The sequence below is a fragment of the Eleutherodactylus coqui genome, chromosome 10, assembly GCF_035609145.1.
Source record: "Eleutherodactylus coqui strain aEleCoq1 chromosome 10, aEleCoq1.hap1, whole genome shotgun sequence".
Taxonomy (NCBI): Eukaryota; Metazoa; Chordata; class Amphibia; order Anura; family Eleutherodactylidae; genus Eleutherodactylus; species Eleutherodactylus coqui.
The window spans coordinates 104,541,352-104,567,186 of record NC_089846.1 but is presented as its reverse complement, the minus strand read 5'-3'; the positions used below and the strand labels follow the sequence as shown (position 1 = coordinate 104,567,186).

General features: G+C 51.2%; 1 protein-coding gene and 2 long non-coding RNA genes across 5 annotated transcripts in view; 1 reads left to right on the top strand and 2 right to left on the bottom strand.

Annotated features, from left to right (window-relative positions):
- The window catches only part of CUL4B (cullin 4B), a 39,711-nt gene extending 28,921 nt beyond the window's left edge, over positions 1 to 10,790 (bottom strand). The window contains exons 1-3 of the mRNA XM_066581676.1: positions 10,612 to 10,790; positions 10,074 to 10,433; positions 1,011 to 1,126 (exon numbers count right to left, since the gene is read on the bottom strand). Coding sequence (XP_066437773.1) covers positions 1,011 to 1,126; positions 10,074 to 10,433; positions 10,612 to 10,663 — 528 coding nt within the window. The 5' untranslated portion in view covers positions 10,664 to 10,790. The remainder of the gene's footprint in view (positions 1 to 1,010; positions 1,127 to 10,073; positions 10,434 to 10,611) is intronic.
- A 102-nt stretch (positions 10,791 to 10,892) lies between these two features.
- LOC136580820 (uncharacterized) lies at positions 10,893 to 15,028 on the top strand. 2 transcript variants are annotated; one of them, XR_010787016.1, is made up of 4 exons: positions 10,893 to 11,120; positions 12,155 to 12,258; positions 13,099 to 13,272; positions 14,740 to 15,028. It is a non-coding gene; the product is annotated as an uncharacterized lncRNA (long non-coding RNA). The 2 variants fall into 2 exon arrangements; XR_010787015.1 differs by lacking the exon at positions 10,893 to 11,120 and having other exon boundaries at positions 11,895 to 12,258.
- Positions 15,029 to 17,631: 2,603 nt separating this feature from the next.
- On the bottom strand, positions 17,632 to 20,938 carry LOC136580826 (uncharacterized). 2 transcript variants are annotated; one of them, XR_010787018.1, is made up of 4 exons: positions 20,676 to 20,938; positions 19,630 to 19,733; positions 19,068 to 19,241; positions 17,632 to 18,086 (listed from the first exon to the last, which is right to left on the bottom strand). It is a non-coding gene; the product is annotated as an uncharacterized lncRNA (long non-coding RNA). The 2 variants fall into 2 exon arrangements; XR_010787017.1 differs by lacking the exon at positions 20,676 to 20,938 and having other exon boundaries at positions 19,630 to 20,228.
- Between the last annotated feature and the right edge of the window lie 4,897 nt (positions 20,939 to 25,835).

The following is a 25,835-nucleotide window of genomic DNA, read 5'->3' as shown; positions in this document are numbered from 1 at the left end:
CATACAACAGAGTGGTTGATTCCACGCTCTTAGCCATCCTCAATGAGTCTAGTGCCAGTCCTGTATTCCCAGTAAGCTGGTAAGAGGCACTAACACTTTTGCTTCCCAGTAGCAGCAGCTATACCAACTGTCTTCAGCTGTGCCCCTCATTGACATGGTAGAGAAGTACTGGTTGCAATATTGTAGGATTGTGGCAATGTGACCAGTCACTTTCATTGGATTGGGATGCAACACTGCAATCTTTTATCTCATGACGTGTTGTTGCCCAAATCACCAAACAAGCCTACCATAAGAGCACCTGCAATGTTCTACATCAGTCCGTCTCTCACTTACTGGTCAGCTCCCTAGCTTACAGGAGTCACACCGGACGAGATATCTTTATGGCACGGGCTATAGGACAATTAGATTAAGGCTTCATGTCCACGGAATAATTCTAATTTAAAATCCGCAGCTTTTTTCCCACGCACGGATCTGCGCCCCATAGGGATGCATTGGACACCCGCAGGTAGTTAAATACCGGATGCGGATGTCATTTTCCCCTTCAGGCGTGGATCCGCGTGCGAAAAAAAAACCGCGACATGCTCCATTTTAGTGCGGGTGTCCCGCGGGGACGGCTCCCGCAGGCTTCTATTGCAGCCTATGGAAGCCGTCCAGATCCGCAGAACACCTGTACCAGAATTAAAACTCACCCGTCCTGGACGCTGCGTGTCTCCCCTCCGTCGCAGCCGGAACTTCTTTCTTCGGCCCGGTGAATGTGTCCGGTGCATGTGTGCAGCACGCTGCCGCCGTGCCGAGCACATCCGCCGGGCCGAAGAAAGAAGATCTGGCTGCGATGGAGGGAAGATCCGCAGCGTCCGGACAGGTGAGTTTATTCTTATTTTCAGGCCTCATGTACCCGGGAAAGGAGGGACCCGCTGCGGATTCTGCATGGAGAATCCGTGGCGGGCCTGATTTTCCCTGTGGACATGAGGCCTATAAAGAAATACTATTTACAGAAGTCATTTGCTCACCTGGTATAATTCTTCTAAGTTGTATTTTATTGAAGTGCTATTTTCAATGGCATCAACTGCTTCTTTCAGCTTCTGCCAGGTTTCATCAGTGTAGTTCTCAGGCAGTTTGGGTTTTTCTGAAAAAAAAAGAAACCCAAGAAATGAAACGAGAAAAAAAAAAAAAAATCAGATGCAGCAAAATTCACGGATTAAGGCTGGTCTTGCACAGGCAGAGTCCAATTGTGGAATCCGTGATTGGTGTCAGTGCAGAGCAGCCGCGGCAAAACGCAGGCATTAAAAAGCATGTAAAAAATTAAATCACTTTTTCGCTCACAGTTATGAATTGCATATTCTGCAAATGAAGGAGAATTCGCAGCATGCTCTATTTTGCCGCCGATTCCCAAACACAGCCTCCATTGAAGTCATCGGAGGCCGTCTGACTCACAGCCCGTACGCATTTAACATTTCATATGGGCCGCAGGTAAACGCCTCATCGTTAAGTAACAGCATGGTAAATACAAACATTGCAAAAAGAAAAACCGACAGCACTGCGCACGATTGACAGCGAGCCGCCACGGTCATCCGCCATACAGAAAAAATAAGGTACGCGGGCAAAATGAGAAACCTGCCGACTGTTTCATCACTAAGGAAGCAACATGCAGCTTCACTGACACCACAAGCAGGTTGCCTTATTATTCCATGGGTATAGCACATGACGTGGCGGAGGTTTTCAGCACACAACTGCAAGCGACCTGAATGTTTGCCATGTTCATAGTAGCGCGGTGCACCCCCACGAGTTTTTCAAAGACTTTAGTAGTTTCTGGAACGGATGCTGAACCTTCATCACTTTGTGACCGTCTAACTATGCTAACAACAATACGCATACTCGGAGCTAGAAGCTGGCACTTCCCGCAGTCACTTCGGTAGGATTGTCCTCAGAACCAAACACACTGATAGGCTTCTGTTCTGCTATGTTCTCCATCTTCTTTACATACTAGGTGCGTGCAATCACCTTAACCCCAGTCACTGGGTTCATATAGCCCGAGGCACTGGACAGATCTGCACTACAGATGAGCGAGCATACTCACTAAGGCAAACTACTCGAGCGAGTAGTGCCTTATTCGAGTAACTGCCGACTTGTCTCTAAAGATTCGGATGCCGGCAGGGGTGAGCAGTGAGTTGCGGGAGTGAGCGAGAGAGAAATCTCCCCTCCGTTCCTCCCCGCCCCCCGCCGAATCTTTAGAGACGAGCGGGCAGGTACTCGCATAAGGCACTACTCGCTCCAGTAGTTTGCCTTAGGGAGTATGCTCGCTCATCTCTAATCTGCACAGCGCTCCCATGTAAGGCTGGGTCCACACGGGGCTATGCGCTGTCTGTGTAGTTCGCCGGAGAGCACACCGCCCCATTATAGCCCATTATGCCACACGCAAACCTTTTTCAGATGGCCCGATGACCAACATGAAAAAGCTTGTGGCATGGCCGTGTATATCGGAGAGCACTAGTATGCTGTCCCATGCGAATTGCATCTGAATGTTTTGGGCAGTTGCAGATAGTAATATCACACAAATTCGTTACCATTTACCATATGACTAGTTTTTAAATGTCTATTTTTTAATTAAATAGTTAAGTTAAACAGCACATTTTTCAAGGTTTGAAGAAAATGTCCCAAATCCACGATGACCACTGTCCCCACTAATATAGACGATAACTTACCATGTGGAGCATTAGGGTATAAGTATCCCATAAGTCCACCTACCACCTCAATGATCCTGTAATACATTGGTCTCTGTGTCCCCCCTCCACGATGAGCGCAGTGACTACTTATATGGGAGAAACGCGTTGGGGTAGCTTCAGTGTACGACACCTTTGGGCTTTGTAGGTTGACAACAGGGTCAGCCTATGTGGAGTGGGGCCGCGCCTGTCAGGGCGATCACACCTCAGTTAGACAAGTCAATTAAAAGGGCTTTAATAGGGAGAGCCTTCATCTGTGGACACCGAACGCCCATGTTGATCTTCCCCGGGAGGTTATCTATATGAATAGAAGAACTTCATTCTACAAATCATGAGAACTGTATGAACACCTGTTGTTGAGCCCTAGACCTCAAGTGGGCACACATGGTATATGGATCTCTATTATGTGTTTGTTAACTGGGGTTTGACTTTTAAAGTATCTTTGATTAACCCCTTCAGTGGCAGGTTTATTATTACCATATTATGGCAGGGAAATCTCAGGGGCTTGCTGCGCTGAGTATGCAGTAAAAACCCCGGAAGATTTCAGATGGCAGCTCAGTGCTCTGCACATTTCAGCACTAGAGCTCTCCACGGAAATCTTCCAGGGTTTAACTGCATGGTCAGGTCAGTGAAGCAAGCCCCAGAGATTTTCCGGGCGTGCCACTAAAGGGGTAAAGTATTGATTTTATGCAAAAGAAGGCGTTGCTTTTGCAGCGATACGTGCTTTGTTATTGGCCCTTTGTGACTCACACTATTGTTGCAGTGATATTAGGCACTTGTGCCCCTTGTGAAAATTGAAGGCTAATTAATAAATTTGGGGCTAATTGGAGAGAGAGAAAAAAAAACACGAGTTTGTTACATGATTTCTCCCAATTGCCTAAGTGCGCCTTATGTGGTCATAAACTGCTGCCTGGGCACACTGCAGGGCTTAAAGCAACTCTGTGGACTGGGGGCAAACTCTGTCCAGGGCCCGGGGGGGAATTTTAGCACCTGGTGCCATCGTTTCTCCACGCTCCAATGCCAGCTTCTTCTTAGGCCCCTCTGCAGTGTTCCCAAGACGGCCTTAATTGAGCAGCATGTAACGCTTTAGACTACCAACACACCACAAGTGCTTAGTCTGCATTGAGTAGTCGAAGTAGTACTGCAGCCATCTTTGCAGAATGAAGAGGAGCCCGAGCAACAGGAACAAGGAGAGAGGACGACACATTATACCCCGGGACCGGAGAATTACAGTACACGGCACACCCCGAGGCCATAAGTGTCCATAGCGACTATAGACACCTCATGATGTCCCTATGTGGGGCGAGAAGGGAAGACCCTGTCCTCCACAAGGCACTTAGAGGTGAAATGGCTGGGATTAGAGTTCTCCAAATCACACCAACTATATCAGCACCCGTTCCAGAGCCCAATAATTGGTAGCACTGTACTGGTACAGCGGTTTGTAGGAAGGCCTGACAGTGCCACATGTGTACGGAGTATATCAGAAAGCGGGTCATCGATCAGTCCACAGCGTACACACACGTCCCTTGGAAGGCTTAGCCACAGGAATCCCTCAGGGACACGATTACCAGAATATGTAGGAAGGGACACATACGGCAATAGTTTGACCCACATAGACGTCTTTGTCAATCCTATGTGGGTCATACCATTGTATGCTGGAAAGATAAAGCCCATTTGCCGACTTCCCACCTGCATGGATGCGGCTTTCACACTTGCCAAAATAATTTACCACGAAATACGGCGACTTACATGTGGATATGCAAATGGTGAAATCCGTAGCGAACCCACATGGCAATTTCGCAGAGGATTTATCCATGGTGGCCATTTCGGCACATAACCGGCCCTTATGGAAGCACTTCACATGTACTTTTAAGCTGTTAATCTTGTGTTTAGCATGTATACACAAGACTACCAGCAGATGCTACTAAAATAAGTGTCTATGGCCGTCTTAGGTTGGTGTAAACGGCTTTACTTCCTGCCGTCCTTGAATCCTCTGAGCATGCGGGCCAGGAAACAGCAGGCAGCTGCCTGGGCAGTGGAAGGCGCGAGACATGAAGACAGAAGTCACTGTCACATGTCGTCCCCGAGCGCCTGCATCGCACTATTACATTACACACCCAACAGGCCCTGCAGGAGTTTACATAAGGTACACATATAGGTAAAACTTGTAAGCCGCTTTCATGATGAATGTCAATGGTAGATTATGCAACTGATTGATGGACGCCATGTTTTGGGCATAAAGTGGAGTACGGGTGGTTTCACAGAGGCGTTGGGGATTCTGATTTTCTATTCTGTTTGGGAAGTAGAAAAAGGGGTGATCCCTGAGGCCGAACGACTTCGTCTTAGGACAGAACTGAACCACGCCAGGCTGACCGCACTGATTATAATTGGGTCCGCCAGCTTTCAGGTAAGTGTTTACAGCCAGATCTGTGACGGAACCTCCGACCGCAGGATTCAACACAGATGTGAAACCGGACTTAAGTTTCCTTTCTTGCAATAAAATAGAATAAAAAAACTATTATATGCCCCAACATAAGGTGGGAAAATTGCCTGAGGGTGCGTTCACACGCTTAAAGAAAGACTGCGGATTTTCCGCTGAAGAAGAGTTTACTATCAAAGTGAATGGGATTAAAGAAGATCCTGTTCCTGTGTAGAGGGAAAAAAACTGCGGATACACTGCGGAAATTAGGCAACAAACTGTCAGTGTTTCCGCAACAAGTGAAGGCACCCTAAAGCGGGGAACAGAGAGGTAGGAAGGGAGAGGAGGAAGATGACTCCCTATCCATGTAAGTGGGGATATATCCGATCTCCTCAAGACGGCTGAACTTAACACCAGGATTTTGAAGCATTAGGCGCTGTTCACACAGGCGCCATTTTCAATTCCCGAGTTCTACTGCACAAAAAGTGTCATTTTGTTTACAAATTTTTCTTCCTAAGGGGCAGGGAGAAACCGAACACACATAAAACATGACGGACCTACCGTGCCTCCCCGAAAATAAGTCCTACCCCGATAGCAAGACCTATCGGGTTTTCGGGGAAGCCTTGAAATATAAGGCCCCCCCCCCCCCAAAACAAGACCTATCGGGTTTTCGGGGAAGCCTTGAAATATAAGGCCGCCCCCCCTTCCCAAACAAGACCTATCTCGGGTGCCCCACAAAAAAAAAACAAAAAAAAAAAAACAATACTCACATGGTCCGCATTGTCCCGGCGGCATCCTCCTGTCTCACAGCTGCCTTCTCTGCTGGTGAAGGGGCTTTGAATACCCCGCCTCCAGCAAAGCAAGCGCTGCAATTAGCTAATCGAGCGCCGGCAGCCAATCACTGCCGGCGCCCGATGAACCAATTACAGCCATTCAGTGAATGACATCACTAAATGGCTGTGATTGGCTCATAGAACGCTGGCTGTGATTGGCTGCCAGCGCTCGATTAGCCAATCACAGCGCTGGCTTTGCTGGAGGCGGGGTATTCAAAGCCTCATCACCAGCAGAAGGCATCTGTAAGACTAGGAGGACGCCGCCGAACACCATTGGGACGCCGCGGACCAGGTAAGTAAAAGGCCCCCCCCCCCCCCTCCGAAAATAAGACACTGTGCCTTTTTTAGGGGAAATATAAGACAGTGCCTTTTTTTCAGGGAAACACAGTAATTATAAATTAATGGCAACTCGGACCACCGCTCTATGGTTAGCGCAATTTGCTTCCTGAATAGTGATAGCAGCGCCGGGGAGCAGCGGACCCCTACTGCTCATCTACTGATAACCAAGTGAGAAAGCCTCTTTAGACTAGGCTTCCTCTGAAATACTGCAGGAGTAAACTACACCTCAGTAATGTGGGCGCCTGTCCAGATTCCACGCTCGCCCCTCTCGGCCAAGTCTGACGGGTTCCCTTCAACACAAAATTCCCTAAAAGAATATACCAAAATATTTTTGCACTTTTTTTTAAATGAAAGGAGTTGTTGATTTGAGGTCACAACATTTGCCTTCCTGGGAATCATTGAATGCAATCAGCCGCTCTTCAGTTCTTCACTTAGGGAGGGTTCACATGGAGCGGAATAGCCGCAGACTATCCGTGTAGACCCTCCGCACGAAAATTCCGCTGTATTTACAGTCGCAGCAAAAGTGGACAAGATTTTGAGAATCTCATCCACAAGCTGCAGAAACAACCCAGACAAGACCCGTGCGGAAACTTACTTGCGGCGCAGAATTCAAATTCATAACATGTCAATTTTATCACCATCTCTGCGGCGGAATTCACCCTCTCTCAACGGGGGAGCGAATGCCGCACAGTAATTCACGATGACTATTGCAGCAAACGCTGCGGGTTTGGAGGCAGGCAATTTGCTGGTCTGCAGCACAGGATCCGCTGCGGACACTCCACTGGAAATCAGCCAGCCTGAGAAATGACTACAGAGTCACAAGACATAACTATACTGCTGAGGGGGTGATACAATACTACATGGCATGTCAATGTAAAGCCTAAAACACAGCATTGTAGAAGCGGCGTACCCATGCAGCAAATCGACGAGACTTGTTCAGTGTAAACAGCAGTCGTTCGCTTAGGAACGACTGTCTGCTTACAGTGGAGGCGGACGGGAGAAGTGAGCGGTCTCCGGTCCGCTCGGCGCTGTGAGCTATACTCGCTCTTGTGTAACAGCATAGGAGCGAGCATCACTGGGGCAAGTGTCGGGGATAGTTTGCCTGACAGATCGTCTCGTGTAACTGGTCCTACTGACATGGGCCCAGAAAAAAAAACAATCTGTCTTTCTATTGCTATTCCACTCGCCTCTGCACTGTCCGGTCTGTTTACACAGGAAGAGTACAAGGTGTGAGCCCAGTAGAGCGGGGGAGGGCGAGTAACCATGCTGTGCCCTCTACCAAGGGACTCTTCTGTTTACTCTACTGTCCACTTGACGAGTGTTTACACCGGCCACGATTGCCTGCCGACCGACTGGACCATCTACTTCACCACCAGCTTACTGATCAACAACCACTTTATTAATGCTGTGAACAGCTCTTCCAGCCTGGCTCACACCAACGGGTCCGATTCTGCATACGGGAGGCCCGCAGCCGATTCCGGTCAATGACCCCTGTGTACCTCATTAAACTGTATTGTAGATCACTGCGGCAGCTGGCCGTCGGTCATGGGCAGTAGGATTTGTTTTCTTCTTTGTTTGTATTTCCCGCACCGTCGCATAGCGATGGCACGAGTTACCTGCAGCCCATGCACAGTGTTAATTGCGGATGGGTTGCAGGTCAGACACCTCCATTGACTTCAATGGAGGCCATCCATGTGGATTCTGCATCAAAATAGGGCATGCTGCGATTTTTCTACTTGCAGAATCCGCAATTCATATCTGCGAGTGTGAAGGGAAAAAAAAATCTCAAGTTCATACCTTTCAATGCCTGCGATCGCGGAATCTGCAATACAAATCCGGTGGTGCGAGGCCGGCCTTAGTCCGAGCCTCCAGAGCTCGACAGCTGATAAGATGTGCATTGTGGCAAGTATGCAGGTAAACAGGCTACTCCTAATGACCTCACCTTGTACTGATACCGATTTACAGCCCGGCTACTAAAAAGCTGAATTCACCAGTCTAAAAGCGTCGGAGCTTAAATCTCCCTACATTGTTTGCAGGATCAAAGTCCGCACAGAGTAGGTTCTAGGGCTCCTGTCCACGGGCGATAGTTCCTTGCGTTATCCGTGGCGATAATCCGGTCGCGGGTATTGCAGTGAACGCTTGCCATAGTGTTGCTATGGAAAGCGCAGCCCCAAAGTCGACGAGTGAATAATCATAGCGATTCTCCGCTTGCGGGATTCAAATCGCGGCATGCCGCAATTCTCCGCGCTGAGCCCATCTGTCAGATAGGCTCAGCATGGAGACCTGACAGCGCTCCCCCACAGCGGAATATCGCTAGTGATAATCCGTCATGGCCGTGGACAGGGGGCCTTACTGACTAACTTTATTGGAATAATCTTTATAACAATTATTAGGAAGAAATTACAGTTTCAATGTCTTAAAGGGACGGGTCACACTGGGCACGTGGTCCATTCTGCAGGTGGCATGTTATAGGGTCAAAAGAGCCGAGGAGACTGATATATAGTTTTATATGGAAGAATTATATTCATTTATATGTCTGCACATTCTTAGTTTAAAGGTCCAGTGGGCGGAGCCAGTGATTGTATAGTCATACACAGCTATCAGAGAGGTGTGGGTGTCAATCACTCATAGCTCCGCCCATTGGACCGCTAAGCTGAGAATGTGCAGAGACACGAATGAAAACAATCCACACTAAAACCGGGGTGGAAATTGGCATTCGGTACAGAATCTGCAGCACGTCCATCTCATCACCGGAAGCGCTGCTGAATCCATCTCTTCTAACGAGGGGGCGACCGCCACGCCAAATGGTGCAGGTTTGGATGTAAAATATCGGCAGCGGACAAACATTCTGCATGAACATACCCCCAGGCCGCTGACACAGCTCGCTTTTTACCGCAATTAAAGCCGCGGTACAACGCCGCCCCCGATTTCAATGGTGCTTCGCAAACCAGCGCTCGAATATCGTGTTTCTAACGCCGCGATTTCTGAGGGCCGTCTACTCTATTTTTAAGCGTTTAACGCACCTCATCACAATGGTGGGATGCTTCAAACGCTGTCAAACACCTGCGTTCGAAAACTCAGCGCAAAATTGCTGTAAAGCACTGCCGTCTCAGACGCTGCGTTTTGTGAACACATGTGTGAGAGCGGCCTGACGGAGGTATTTCCATCTCAGCTTTATATGGCCAAGATGAAAATCCACTACTATAGTTCCTGGCCTTCCGGACACTAACTATACGGTAACAGCCGAGGCCTTCAATCCAGCGCTGTTTCTGAAGTTCTCCTTGAATTGAATGGGAGCTATGGAAACAGTGTGGCAGCTCGCTACGCGGTTTCCGTAACCGGGTGACTTGAGAAACTGTCCAGCACGCTTTGCTACACCGTTTCCGTATTTCCTATTGAGCGCTTCAGCCCAGCGCTGTCAATGGATACAAAAACAATATAGCAAAGCGCGCTGGACAGTTTCTCGACTCACTTGGTCATGGAAACCGACTGTCTTGCGAAAATCCCTTTAATGGGATAGAAGACTCCAACCGAGAGCGGCGCGGCCACCGCTAGGGGGAGGACGGCGCGGCCACCGCTAGGGGGAGGACGGCGCGGCCACCGCTAGGGGGAGGACGGCGCGGCCACCGCTAGGGGGAGGACGGCGCGGCCTGCGCGGTTCTCGTCACCCGGCCGGTTGCGCTAACTAATTTGTACGCAAAAACTACCCAATCAGGTTACCCCAACATGGAAACCGTCAACAAGCAGGTGGTCAGGCTTTACCTTTGAAGTTCTTGATGACTAACTTCTTGGCAGAGCCCGGCTTACTGTTGGCGAAGCTGGAGACGGGCGAGGCTTTGGTGAGCCCGTTGGCGTGGTGCCCCGTGGCCACCGGGGAGAGCAGCACGTTCTTACTCCGCAGGGGCTGCGGCGCGGACGAGGAGGAGGACGGGGACTCCTCAGCCATCTTCACATCGAGGCCCAGAAAGTCCAGCGTGTCCTCGAAGCGCAGCTTCTTCTGGATGTGGTTCTTGGGGGGGGAGATGGGGTCGTAGTCGTCCTTGTCGCCGCTGGTCAGCTTCCTCTTCTTGCTGCTTCCCTCGGAGCGGACCTCCTGGGCGGGAGGGTTGGGGGACGATAAACCTGCGGGGAACATGAACACACCAGACATAGAGGCGCGGGGACGGGCGGCCGGCTGCTCGGCGGGGCTCCGGCCTCCGGTACTACACTTTCTGCTTGTTTATTGTCAGAAGACAAGGCACCAAAGATGGCCTCACTTCCTCTCTCGGTGCATCTCGGGTAGAGCGGCGGGCACACTTACCGGAAGGGCTGGCGGCGAGGTCTTTCATACTGCCCGACCGTGCGGGCCTCATCCGTCGCCGTACCCTCGCCGAGCTACCGATCTGATTGGTCCCGGCGGGGAAGGAGAAAACAGCGACACTGGCGAGCGAGGGGCGGAGCCGACTGCTGTGGTGACTGACGTCACGGCGGGGCTGCTGATTGGTGGGACCACGTGACGTGAGGTCATCCGCGCGCTGCGCTCCTGCTGCTGCCGCCGTGCGCATATTAACACATTCTGCCGCAGTTCTACAGCGCGGCCGATTCAGCCAATCAGCTGGCTGGAATCGGCATCACGTGACTCAGCGGCGTGCCCGAGCATTGCCGTGCACGATGAGCTGTGCCCGCGCGTCACGTGGGCTGTGACGTCACCGAGCCTTGCATTTGCCCGCGGATTTTGAACAGTATCGCTCTACGGAGGAAGCAAGCTGATGGTTGGAGCCTTTTCCCCAATTTACAAGATGGGAGAGTAAGATTTGTGCTCTACGTGTGGTGAGTACCCACCTGAGATTTGTGCGCTGTGCGCTACGTGTGGAGACGCGGTCACCTGAGATTTGTGCGCCGTGCGCTACGCTGTGCGCTACGTGTGGAGACGCGGTCACCTGAGATTTGTGCGCCGTGCGCTACGCTGTGCGCTACGTGTGGAGACGCGGTCACCTGAGATTTGTGCGCCGTGCGCTACGCTGTGCGCTACGTGTGGAGACGCGGTCACCTGAGATTAATGCGCCGTGCGCTACGTGTGGAGACGCGGTCACCTGAGATTTGTGCGCCGTGCGCTACGTGTGGAGACGCGGTTACCTGAGATTAATGCGCCGTGCGCTACGTGTGGAGACGCGGTCACCTGAGATTTGTGCGCCGTGCGCTACGTGTGGAGACGCGGTCACCTGAGATTTGTGCGCCGTGCGCTACGCTGTGCGCTACGTGTGGAGACGCGGTCACCTGAGATTTGTGCGCCGTGCGCTACGCTGTGCTCTACGTGTGGAGACGCGGTCACCTGAGATTTGTGCGCCGTGCGCTACGCTGTGCGCTACGTGTGGAGACGCGGTCACCTGAGATTAATGCGCCGTGCGCTACGTGTGGAGACGCGGTCACCTGAGATTTGTGCGCCGTGCGCTACGTGTGGAGACGCGGTCACCTGAGATTTGTGCGCTGTGCGCTACGTGTGGAGACGCGGTCACCTGAGATTTGTGCGCCGTGCGCTACGCTGTGCGCTACGTGTGGAGACGCGGTCACCTGAGATTTGTGCGCTGTGCGCTACGTGTGGAGACGCGGTCACCTGAGATTTGTGCGCTACGCTGTGCGCTACGTGTGGAGACGCGGTCACCTGAGATTTGTGCGCTACGTGTGGAGACGCGGTCACCTGAGATTTGTGCGCTGTGCGCTACGTGTGGAGACGCGGTCACCTGAGATTTGTGCGCTGTGCGCTACGTGTGGAGACAACACCCAAGATTTGTGCCCTACGTGTAGTGAGTACGTCACCTGAGATTTGCGCGACGCCACCTGGCGCAACCTGTCTTTTTTTGCAGATTTGTGCGCCTTATTGCAAAATTACGTGTGGAGAGGATCCTGATGTTTGGATGCGTTTCGAGAAGAATTTCGCTTCGCTCGGACCCCACCTGACATCAGCGAGGTAAGCTGCTGCATCTGCCCAAATTTTCATCGCTTGCATCTGCTCATATGCGCATATTTGGCGCATATTTGCAGGTTTTCGCTTGCATCTGCTGATATGCGCATACTTGGCGCATATTTGCAGGTTTTCGCTTGCATCTGCTGACATGCGCATATTTGGCGCATATTTGCAGGTTTTCGCTTGCATCTGCTGATATGCGCATACTTGGCGCATATTTGCAGGTTTTCGCTTGCATCTGCTGATATGCGCATATTTGGCGCATATTTGCAGGTTTTCGCTTGCATCTGCTGATATGCGCATACTTGGCGCATATTTGCAGGTTTTCGCTTGCATCTGCTGACATGCGCATATTTGGCGCATATTTGCAGGTTTTCGCTTGCATCTGCTGATATGCGCATACTTGGCGCATATTTGCAGGTTTTCGCTTGCATCTGCTGATATGCGCATATTTGGCGCATATTTGCAGGTTTTCGCTTGCATCTGCTGATATGCGCATACTTGGCGCATATTTGCAGGTTTTCGCTTGCATCTGCTGACATGCGCATATTTGGCGCATATTTGCAGGTTTTCGCTTGCATCTGCTGATATGCGCATACTTGGCGCATATTTGCAGGTTTTCGCTTGCATCTGCTGACATGCGCATATTTGGCGCATATTTGCAGGTTTTCGCTTGCATCTGCTGATATGCGCATACTTGGCGCATATTTGCAGGTTTTCGCTTGCATCTGCTGATATGCGCATATTTGGCGCATATTTGCAGGTTTTCTCCTGCATCACCTGATATGTGCATATTTGCAGGTTTTTGCTTGCATGTGGTGATATGCTCTCCGTTTTCCACAGGACGACTCGTGTGGAGAGTAACCTGACATTTGGCTGCGTTTTGTACAACGTACGGAACCGGAGATTGGCGTTTTAGGTGCTGATCTCACATTTGCCCCCCGCCTTTTGGAGAGGACGACTCTTCTGGAGAGGAATTTCGCTTCGCTAGGACACCACCTGACGTCACTCGGCGAGGTAAGCTGCTGCATCTGCCAAATTTTTCATTGCTTGCATCTGCTCATATGTACATGCATGCCTGTATGCGTGCGTGCAGGCCTGCCTGTGTGCGTGCGTGCAGGCCTGCCTGTGTGCGTGCGTGCAGGCCTGCCTGTGTGCGTGCGTGCAGGCCTGCCTGTGTGCGTGCGTGCAGGCCTGCCTGTGTGCGTGCGTGCAGGCCTGCCTGTGTGCGTGCGTGCAGGCCTGCCTGTGTGCGTGCGTGCAGGCCTGCCTGTGTGCGTGCGTGCAGGCATGCCTGTGTGCGTGCGTGCAGGCATGCCTGCGTGCGTGCGTGCATGCCTGCGTGCGTGCGTGCATGCCTGCGTGCGTGCAGGCCTGCCTGTGTGCGTGCGTGCAGGCCTGCCTGTGTGCGTGCGTGCATGCCTGTATGCGTGCGTGTATGCGTGCCTGTATGCGTGCATGCCTGCCTGTATGCGTGCATGCCTGCCTGTATGCGTGCATGCCTGCCTGTATGCGTGCATGCCTGCCTGTATGCGTGCATGCATGCCTGTATGCGTGCATGCATGCCTGTATGCGTGCATGCATGCCTGTATGCGTGCATGCATGCATGCCTGTATGCGTACGTGCGTGCCTGTGTGCGTGCGTGCGTGCGTGCCTGTATGCGTACGTGCGTGCCTGTGTGCGTGCCTGTATGCGTACGTGCGTGCGTGCCTGTATGCGTACGTGCCTGTATGCGTACGTGCGTGCTTGCCTGTATGCGTACGTGCGTGCGTGTATGCGTGCGTGCCTGTATGCGTATATGCCTGTATGCGTACATGCGTGCGCGTGCCTGTATGCGTACATGCGTGCGCGTGCCTGTATGCGTACATGCGTGCGCGTGCCTGTATGCGTACATGCGTGCGCGTGCCTGTATGCGTACATGCGTGCGCGTGCCTGTATGCGTACGTGCCTGTATGCGTATATGAATGTGTGCCTGTACGCGTACGTGCGTGCCTGTACGCGTACGTGCGTGCGTGCCTGTACGCGTACGTGCGTGTGTGCGTGCGTGCCTGTACGCGTACGTGCGTGTCTGTATACGTGCGTGCGTGCCTGTATGCGTACATGCCTGTATGCGTGCCTGTACGCGTACGTGCGTGCGTGTATACGTGCGTGCACGCGTGTATACGTGCATGCGTGCATACGTGCGTGCACGCATGCGTGCCTGTGTGTGTATACGTGCATGCGTGCCTGTGTGTGTATACGTGCGTGCGTGCGTGCATGCGTGTGTATACGTGCGTGCGTGCATGTCTGTGTGTATACGTGCGTGCGTGCCTGTGTGTATACATGCGTGCATGCCTGTATGTATGTATGTATGTATGTATGTCTAATTCTTCTGTCCAGGTTGGGGGAGTAGTGGTCATTGTAAGTGGGTTGAGCGGATCTAGGGATCAGTAATACTGGTGGGATGTAACTGTTAACCTGCTGATTTCTCGTCATTTCCTGCAGATCTGACGTCCTTGAGAACGGGAAGGCTGGCGGACAGTGAAGAGACCCTCGACGTTCAGCAATCTTGAAACCCTTCTTTTTATGAACTGTTTTTTTCCCAGTGACTCCCTTTTTTTTGATACGCTTTTTCTTTAAAAGAATTATGACGGAGGATCCTGAAAAACTGCGCAATATTTTTTACTGCGATGCAGTAAACAGAAAAGACCCATGAACACAGCCGCCTTTTGTCTATATCGGGGAATGAACCTTGGTGTAACATCCACACTAGCAATAAATTATAAAATCCGAATTGGGTTGAGTCTGTCGTGTTTTCACTATATGTTGCAGTTGGCGGTGTGCCCTGTCCTGCTCCTGATGCAGTTGGCGGTGTGCCCTGTCCTGCTCCTGATGCAGTTGGCGGTGTGCCCTGTGCTGCTCCTGATGCAGTTGGCGGTGTGCCCTGTCCTGCTCCTGATGCAGTTGGCGGTGTGCCCTGTCCTGCTCCTGATGCAGTTGGCGGTGTGCCCTGTCCTGCTCCTGATGCAGTTGGCGGTGTGCCCTGTCCTGCTCCTGATGCAGTTGGCGGTGTGCCCTGTCCTGCTCCTGATGCAGTTGGCGGTGTGCCCTGTCCTGCTCCTGATGCAGTTGGCGGTGCGCCCTGTCCTGCTCCAGTTGGCGGTGCGCCCTGTCCTGCTCCAGTTGGCGGTGCGCCCTGTCCTGCTCCAGTTGGCGGTGTGCCCTGTCCTGCTCCTGATGCAGTTGGCGGTGTGCCCTGTCCTGCTCCTGATGCAGTTGGCGGTGTGCCCTGTCCTGCTCCTGATGCAGTTGGCGGTGTGCCCTGTCCTGCTCCTGATGCAGTTGGCGGTGTCTGTTATGTGGCATGTGTATGACTCCTGTTCTTTGGTGTGGCTCCTCGGATCTGCTAGGGCCCAGTTCTTAAGATCGCTGGGCCGTCCTCTTACTGGGCTGATGCCCCCGCTTAGGTAGGGCCACTGTCATCCCCCCTGTAGCACAGGCTTGGTTGCCTGGATACTGTGTGACTCTCCTGTGTTCCCTGTGTGCGTGTATACTACTAGACTACCACTCCTTTAGTCACGATCGTGTGGGCCCTCTGCTTTATCTGCTCACACGATTGTAACAGTCTCTTCAGAAAGCCACTGACTACTCCTTTCTTTTTGGGCCCAGTGGTGCATACAGACATAACATTAGGGCCACAATGTGTATACTTGTGAACACGAGACAAAACAGGGGTGTCCATTTCGGAAGTTCAATCCTCCTTTTGATGTGCAATATAGAAAAAAAAAAGGTCTTGAAAAGGACAGGTTTTCTAAAAATTAAATATTATTTGGTCTCCTAAATTGCATTAATTCCTAAAAATAAATGTGGGGTCAAAATACCCCTGACCCTCTCAGAGAATACATTAAGGGGTGCAGTTTTTAAAATGTGGTAATTTGTAAGTATCTATCATTATGACTAAGGATGAGCGAGTATACTCGCTAAGGCACTACTCGTTCGAGTAATGCGCCTTAAACGAGTATCTCCCCGCTCGTCCTTAAAGATTCGGGGCCGCCGCGGGGGAGAGCCGGGAGGAACAGAGGGGAGATCTCTCTCTCCCCTGCGACTCACCTGTCAGCCGCAGCGGTCCCCGAATCTTTATGGACGAGCAGGGAGATACTCGTTTAAGGCACATTACTTGAACGAGTAGTGCCTTAGCGAGTATACTCGCTCATCCTTAATTATGACACCTAGCAGGATTGGTGTAGGAAAACTAAGGGCTCATGTCCACGGGCAAAATAAGAATTAAAATCTGCAGCGGATTTTAAGCCTAGGGTCACACGGGGCGGATTGCCGTCGGAAATCTCGCGGTTTAGCCGCAGCAAAAACCGCGAGATCTCCGCCGGCAGAGCCGCTGCGGTTTAAGCCGCGGCGGCTTTGAAGCGGTCCGGCCGCTTGCTCTTCCGTTGCGGCCGGCGCTCCCATAGAGGAGAGCGCGGCCGCAGCGGAATGAAAAAAAGAATGAGCATGCTGCTTCTTTTAAAACCGCGGCTGCGGCCGCCGCAGCCTCGGTTTCAACCGGATTTACCGCAGCGGATTAGCCGTCCCGTGTGGACGAGATTTCTGAGAAACCTCGTCCACATGGCTGGCTAATCCCGGGCTTAGCGGCCGCGGGCGGTTTTGCCGCGGGCGGATCTGCTGCGGCAAAACCGCGGCAAATCCGCCCTGTAAAAGTGATTTAAAAAAAAAAGGAGCATGAAAAAATCTGGACCATGCTCCATTTTCGTGCGAGTCTCCCGCGGGGACGGCTCCCGCGGGCTTCTATTGAAGCCTATGGAAGGCGTCCGGATCCGCGGGACACAAAAATCAGATTTTACTCACACGCTCCGGTTCTTCTCTTCGCCGCGGCGCCATCTTCTCTCAGTCGCGGCCGGATCATTTTGCTTCGGCCCGGCGCATGCGCGGGGCACGTCACCGACGTCATCATGCACATCCGCCGAGCCGAAGAAAGAAGATCCGGCCGCGACGAGAGAAGATGACGCCGCAGCGAATGAAGTATCTGGAGCGTGTGAGAGGTAAGTTAATTCTGATTTATTCTTATTTTCAGCGCTCATGTCCGCGGGGCAGGAGGGACCCGCTGCAGATTCTCCATGGAGAATCCGGAGCGGGCCTGATTTTCCCCGTGGACATGAGGCCTAAGTGTTCCTCTAAATTCTGAAAAGTAATGTTAAATTTGTACGTCTCCTAAATGGAAAAAATAAATTTACCAAAGTTTTAAACCGTGCATCCAGAATAAAGTGAACAGATGGAAATCTATATGTTCGCAGAGATTTGTACAGTATGTTGGCACTTATTTTATATATGACATTTGACAATGCGAAAAAATGAAAATTCAAAATTGTGCAAAGTAGCAATTTTAATAAATATACACAACTTTTAACAGTCCTTTTTTACTACCTAACAGAAGTACAACAAGGGGAAGAAAACCATGTCACAGTCACTTGGATATGCAAAACCTTTACGGACTTATGATGTGTCAAGTGACACATGTAAAGTTCCAAATTTTCGGTCTGTCACAAAGGCGCAAACAGCCTGGTTCTCTAAGGGGATAAATAGCTTAGTGTATGAACTGTGAACCGACTAACGAGGGACAGTGAGCAGCATCACATGCAACCTGACAATCTTCATCGTACTGCTCCATCAGATCCTGATGATGGATTTCCATAGCAGGTGATGGGCCATTTCCAGCTTTTAAGCGTCCCCCGGAGCCAACATCTGGGAACTTCTGGCTCTCTGGTGATTCAACTCTGCGGTTGCGAGCACCGGAAACGGCTACCACAGTGCAAGATTCTGACCAAAACGTATCAGCTGACCTATAACGAGGAAGAGAAAAAAAATTAACCCTGCCTGCAATTGGCTTAATTCCGTGGGTTTTCATAGTTATTGCACTGTCCCTGCTTTTCTTCACTCCTACTTTAATAGATAAAGATATCTTATTTGGACAATTGGTATGTTTCTCCGAAGGTTTGTTCAGTTAGTGCAGATTAGGTGCAGTATTGTGATGGAACCTGTACGTGTGCTAAAAAAAGGAATTAAATGCTCAAATCTAATGGAATGTCTTTTTCGGCCAATAAGACGAATTTAACACAGCAAATGTGTGTGTGAGAGAGAGGGGGTGGCTGAGTAAGTGGGTGAGCATACATGCATGTGAGCATACAGGCATGTACGCATACATGTACGCGTACAGGCACGCATACAGGCACGCATACAGGCACGCATACAGGCACGCATACAGGCACGCATACAGGCACGCACGCATACAGGCACGCACGCACGCATACAGGCACGCACGCACGCATACAGGCACGCACGCACGCATACAGGCACGCACGCACGCATACAGGCACGCACGCACGCACACAGGCGCACGCACGCACGCATACAGGCGCACGCACGCATACAGGCGCACGCACGCACGCATACAGGCGCACGCACGCACGCATACAGGCGCACGCACGCACGCATACAGGCGCGCACGCACGCACGCACACAGGCACGCACGCACGCAGGCACGCACGCAGGCACGCACGCACGTACGCATACAGGCACGCACGCACGTACGCATACAGGCACGCACGCACGTACGCATACAGGCACGCACGCACGTACGCATACAGGCACGCACGCACGTACGCATACAGGCACGTACGCATACAGGCACGCATACAGGCATGTACGCATACAGGCATGCATGCACGTACCCATACAGGCATGCACGCATGTACGCATACAGGCATGCATGTACATATGAGCAGATGCAAGCAATGAAAAATTTGGCAGATGCAGCAGCTTACCTCGCCGAGTGACGTCAGGTGGTGTCCTAGCGAAGCGAAATTCCTCTCCAGAAGAGTCGTCCTCTCCAAAAGGCGGGGGGCAAATGTGAGATCAGCACCTAAAACGCCAATCTCCGGTTCCGTACGTTGTACAAAACGCAGCCAAATGTCAGGTTACTCTCCACACGAGTCGTCCTGTGGAAAACGGAGAGCATATCACCACATGCAAGCAAAAACCTGCAAATATGCACATATCAGGTGATGCAGGAGAAAACCTGCAAATATGCGCCAAATATGCGCATATCAGCAGATGCAAGCGAAAACCTGCAAATATGCGCCAAGTATGCGCATATCAGCAGATGCAAGCGAAAACCTGCAAATATGCGCCAAATATGCGCATGTCAGCAGATGCAAGCGAAAACCTGCAAATATGCGCCAAGTATGCGCATATCAGCAGATGCAAGCGAAAACCTGCAAATATGCGCCAAATATGCGCATATCAGCAGATGCAAGCGAAAACCTGCAAATATGCGCATATGAGCAGATGCACGCGATGAAAATTTGGGCAGATGCAGCAGCTTACCTCGCTGATGTCAGATGGTGTCCGAGCGAAGCGAAATTCTTCTCGAAACGCATCCAAACATCAGGATCCTCTCCACACGTAATTTTGCAATAAGGCGCACAAATCTGCAAAAAAAGACAGGTTGCGCCAGGTGGCGTCGCGCAAATCTCAGGTGACGTACTCACTACACGTAGGGCACAAATCTTGGGTGTTGTCTCCACACGTAGCGCACAGCGCACAAATCTCAGGTGACCGCGTCTCCACACGTAGCGCACAAATCTCAGGTGACCGCGTCTCCACACGTAGCGCACAGCGTAGCGCACAAATCTCAGGTGACCGCGTCTCCACACGTAGCGCACGGCGCACAAATCTCAGGTGACGTACTCACTACACGTAGGGCACAAATCTTGGGTGTTGTCTCCACACGTAGTGCACAGCGCACAAATCTCAGGTGACCGCGTCTCCACACGTAGCGCACAAATCTCAGGTGACCGCGTCTCCACACGTAGCGCACAAATCTCAGGTGACGTACTCACTACACGTAGGGCACAAATCTTGGGTGTTGTCTCCACACGTAGTGCACAGCGCACAAATCTCAGGTGACCGCGTCTCCACACGTAGCGCACAGCGTAGCGCACAGCGCACAAATCTCAGGTGACCGCGTCTCCACACGTAGCGCACGGCGCACAAATCTCAGGTGACCGCGTCTCCACACGTAGCGCACAGCGTACAAATCTCAGGTGACCGCGTCTCCACACGTAGCGCACGGCGCACAAATCTCAGGTGACCGCGTCTCATCACGTAGCGCACAGCGTAGCGCACGGCGCACAAATCTCAGGTGACCGCGTCTCCACACGTAGCGCACGGCACATTAATCTCAGGTGACCGCATCTCCACACGTGGCGCACAAATCTCAGGTGACCGCGTCTCCACACGTAGCGCACAGCGCACAAATCTCAGGTGGGTACTCACCACACGTAGCGCACAGCGTAGCGCACAAATCTCAGGTGACCGCGTCTCCACACGTAGCGCACAGCGTAGCGCACAAATCTCAGGTGGGTACTCACCACACGTAGAGCACAAATCTTACTCTCCCATCTTGTAAATTGGGGAAAAGGCTCCAACCATCTGCTTGCTTCCTCCGTAGATCGATACTGTTCAAAATCCGCGGGCAAATGCAAGGCTCGGTGACGTCACAGCCCACGTGACGCGCGGGCACAGCTCATCGTGCACGGCAATGCTCGGGCACGCCGCTGAGTCACGTGATGCCGATTCCAGCCAGCTGATTGGCTGAATCGGCCGCGCTGTAGAACTGCGGCAGAATGTGTTAATATGCCCGCCGTGCATGGTAACTCGCAGTGTCACGTGGCCCGATACAGGACATGTCACGTGATGACTGATATTTGCCTTGCATCGGCTGTGGCGATAGATATACATATCGTTATCCGCTATAGCAGAGGGCATCATATACTATATGCTGTATGTGCCTCATAAGGCTTCACACTGACGGATTTGCGCGGGCAATACGCTGAGAATGGAACCTATTGGTTTGTTCACATGCACGTAGTTTGTGTGCGATACAAAAAAATAGAATACGCTCGTATTTTCCTGCGTTTTTGCGCACCGAATGCCCCGCTGAAGTGTATTGGGGGAGGGACACCATAAATGCCCGCAATACGCAAGAAGATGTGCGAAACACGGTGTAATTCCGGCAGGAAAATAACACGTCTGCGACTAACTAGACTGATTCGCCATTTCAATTGGTGCTTTTTTTGCTGCGCGCAAATCAGCGTGCCCTGGGAGAGAGGGATACGGTAAAATACGCTCATATACGCGCAAAAAAAAGCCTCGTTCACAGAGCACAATTGCGCTTACGTTCGTGTGACGTCCACCCAAAGCCGTCTTCACTTGTGCGTGAGCGGATCTGCGTATTTGAGCGTGCCGCTGCATTTTTGACTATACTCTTTGCGTACGCAAATCGTGCACAATTGTGCGCACAAACAAGACGCACCGATGCTCGCAGCCGTGGAAATGGCCACATTTTTTAATGCACATGAAAAAAAAACAAAACCTTTTTTCATGCACAACGCAGTTACGCGCGCAAAATCCGTGCCTGCGAACAAACCCTCTGAAATCAACGGGTTCTGTTTTCTGCGTTCTGCGTACGTAACAAACTTTATGCGCAAATACGCTTCTGTGAGACCGGCCAAAGAGCTTCTGCAGAGGAGCTTTTTTTTTTCTGCAGAGCGACTAAGGCCGCCTGCACACGGGCGGAAATCCCGCGGCGGCATTTCCCGCGGGATTTCCGCCACTGAAAGTTTGCATAGGAGTGCATTACAATACGCACTCCTATGCAGATGGCTGCGGTTTGGCCGCGCGGCAAACAAACCGCGGCATGTCCTATTTTTGTGCGGGGCTCGCACTCACCTGGCCGCCGGCTCCAGTTTGCGCATGCGCCGGCTGCGCGGCAGCCGGCACATGAAAGAGCTGGGGCCGCCAGGCGCAGGAGAGTACGCGCTCGTCACTGCAGGCTCTCGGGTCGGGTCCCGCGGCGAGAATTCTTTCTGCCGGATCCGACCCGCTCGTCTGCAGGCGGCCTAAAACCCATTAATTTCAATGGGCTCCATCACATTCTGCGTTTTTGCGGGTGTGAAAATAAACGCGACACGCTCCGTTTTTGTGTGCACCCAGGTAACTAAACTGCGCTATTTTGTGGTGTTAATCAGTAACACTGGGGACTAATTAGGTTGCGCAGTCTGTTCAGTCATGGCGCAGGCGTGTCCCTCGCCGATGTGAACGGGCCCAGCGGCGCAGAAAAGTACAGTAAGATGCACGGTTACGCTCCCTTCACGGCGCTATTACGACATGATAGCGACAAGCGTATGCGTATTTGCGCCGCATTGTTGCGCATCAGGCATTGCACATTTGCGTGTGCAATAGTGGTTTTTACTGCGCTTAGCCATTGAAATGGCCAGTTACTTTAATGAGTTCAAGATGGTTTCCTTCCCTGCGCAAGAAAATAGAGCATGCTGTGTATTTTCTTGTGCGACGGAATTGCGCAGCCAAATACACGCATGTGAACAAGCCCATTGAAATCAGTGGGTTCTATTTTCTGCGTATTGCATGTCCAAATGTTTTATGCACAAATCCGCTCGTGTGAATCCGGCCTTCGGGCTCACATGAGTGTATTCTCACCCCATATTACGCACGTATTATTTCGCGCGGGTAATACACAATACTAATATCCTGTAGACTATCATTGTGTGACTTCGTTCGCGCAAAATATGAGCGCAAAAAAATACGGCATGTCCTATTATTACACCCCAATATAGGCTATGGGGATTGAACATACACAGCGAATGCACATGTACATGCGTATTTGCCGTGTACCATGGATTTTACGCATGTAATACGCACACCCATACGTTCGTGTGAGTGAGGCTTTTATCATATATAGCTTATGCATTAATTGATCGGCTTTTTTGACACGTGTTGATTATCTCACCTATTGTCCATATATCTGGGACTGATCTACTAAAAGGGCTCTATTACTATTGGTGCCGGTGAGAGAGGGCACTACTTTTATTGGGGCCACTAAGGGGGTACTATTACTAGTTAGTGCCACTGAGGTGGGCAGTATTACTATTAGGGCCATTGAGAGGGGCACTATTACTAGTTGGAAGAACTATTAGTTGAGGGCACTAGTACTATGGGGGAATTGTTGAGAGGTTCATTGGGGTAGCAGCAGGATCGGGAGGTGTGAGTTGTGGTTGCAAGAATCGTTTTCATGGTGAACTGGACTCTAAGAAGTGAAAGCGGATGTCACTAGAGGAAATGACACCTGTGATCACTGGAAGTAACTGCACTGTAATCACTATCACTAGATGTAACTGCACTGTAATCACTATCACTGTATAGAGCTGTATCTAACTATATATACATAGATTTTCCTGGTGGGGTATATTCTGGGTTCTGCTATGTGGCCCCTGAGTTCTGTGTGGCCCCTGACTATAGTAGGTCATAGATGAGCCTTGATCCAATTGTGCATATTTATGAAGGTGTCAGTGGCCATTGCCCCAATATCGGGGGCATCTGTGGCTGGTGCTGCTGAAGAAGACGTAACTCCAGGTTATATTATAGAGCCATGGTGACTGCAACTGTGGCACAACATAAGACAGTAATGTAATAGTGGCACATTAGTAGAAGAGAGGTTAACCATGAGACCAAGAGGTCTGGCTCCAGAACCCCCGGAGATCAATTGTTATTGCCAATCATACGTTTGCTCTGTAACACCACTGCATGAGAAATGCATTACATGGCGTCCAGCAGAGGGCACTTTTGGCAGTTCTCCACTCTGACTTACCGCATTTTTTCTGAAAATAAGACCTGCCCCAATAATAAGCCGTACCTTGATTTTTTGGGGAGGCTTAAAATATAAGCCCTCCCTTGAAAATAAGCCCTAGCTACACTACTTGGGGAAAAAATACTCACCTACCTGCCAGCGTTCGGGTCCTCGTGCTGGTCCTTGACGCTGCGGCAGACAGGCTGCCATGTTTGCTTGACCGAGAATTCTCTTCTTTCTGGTAACGGGGTCTTGAATTACCCCGCCTTCGGCAAGCAAGTGCTCTGTTTGGATTGAACGCCCGCCAATCAGAGCTGGTGCTCGATTAGTCACAGCCATTCAGTGAATGACATCACTAAATGGCTGTGATTGGTTGGATCCAGCGTCGGCTCTGAAGAGAAAAGAAGCCTCGGTCAGGTTGGCATGGCAACCTGCCGCAGCGTCGGAGACCAGCGCGAGGACCCGGACTCCGTGGACCGGGTGAGTATAAGCCTTAACCTCACCCGAAAATAAGACATTGTGCCTCTTTCGGGGCTAAATTTAATATAAGGCAGTGTCTTATTTTTGGGGAAACACGGTATACAGGGGTTTCAATCAGGGGACAACCTATGTGTGGTGTGGTTGACTTCCTAAGACAACAGCTCTTTTGTTACATTTATAACATGGCATCAATGAAGGATTAAATACGCTCATTGTAAAAACCAATCCCTCCCATAGAAGTTGTCGAAATCCAATGAAACTTCTTCTGTGTAATATAAGTAAGTGATTACATATCAGAGCAAAAGGAGAATCCATTGTGGAAAACTGACCACTTGAAGGAAGGCTCTAGTATCCTGTTATACTGCCTCTAGCTTGGATACAAGATATGATATGGGAGGCATGAAGGCTCTAATACCCTGCTGTACCGCCTATAGCTTGGATACAAGATGTGATACAGGTGGGCATGGAGGCTCTAGTACTCTGTTGTACCGCCTCTAGCTTGGATACAAGATGTGATACGGCGGGCATGGAGGCTCTAGTACTCTGTTGTACCACCTCTAGCTTGGATACAAGATGTGATACGGCGGGCATGGAGGATCTAGTACCCTGTTATACCGCATCTAGCTTGGATACAAGATGTGATAAGGGTGGGTATGGAGGCTCTAGTACCCTGTTGTACTGCCTCTAGCCTGGATACAAGATGTGATATGGGCATGGAGGCTCTAGTATCCTGTTGTACCGCTTCTAGCTTGGATACAAGATGTGATACGGGTAGCATGGAGGCTCTAGTACCCTGTTGTGCCGCCTCTAGCTTGAATACAAGATGTGATACAGGCGGGCATGGAGGCATGCAGGTTCTGTATGGTATCCTGCAGCATATCACTCCACATTTGCTGTAATTATGTCTCTAGATCGTGTAAACTCATAGGTTGTTGTAGTTGGCGTCCCAGATGGTCCCATACATGTTCTATTGGTGATAAATCTGACGACCGGTCAGCCACGGAAATGTGACAATGTTGTGGGGGCTCCTGTGACCCCCTTGTGTGTGCGGCCGGGCATTATCCTGCTGCCTCTTGGAATCAGAGGAACACATATGGCTGCAGGATGTCCTGAACATATCGTGAGCTGTCATTGTCCCTCGTACCACTAGTAGGGGGAACCGACTGTCATATACAAAGGCAACCTGGACCATCACACCAGCAGGGGGCAGTGTGCCGCTCCACATCAAAGGCAGGTTTGAGGCTCCCCACCCACGGTCTCCAGACACGAACACGACCGTCGACCATGCCCAAACTAAACCTGGATCCGTATCTGAAGACAACTCAGTTCCACTCCGTAACGTCCAGTTTTGTAGTTTATGACATCACAGCAAATAGGGGCAATAGTGGGTGTCAAACACTCACAC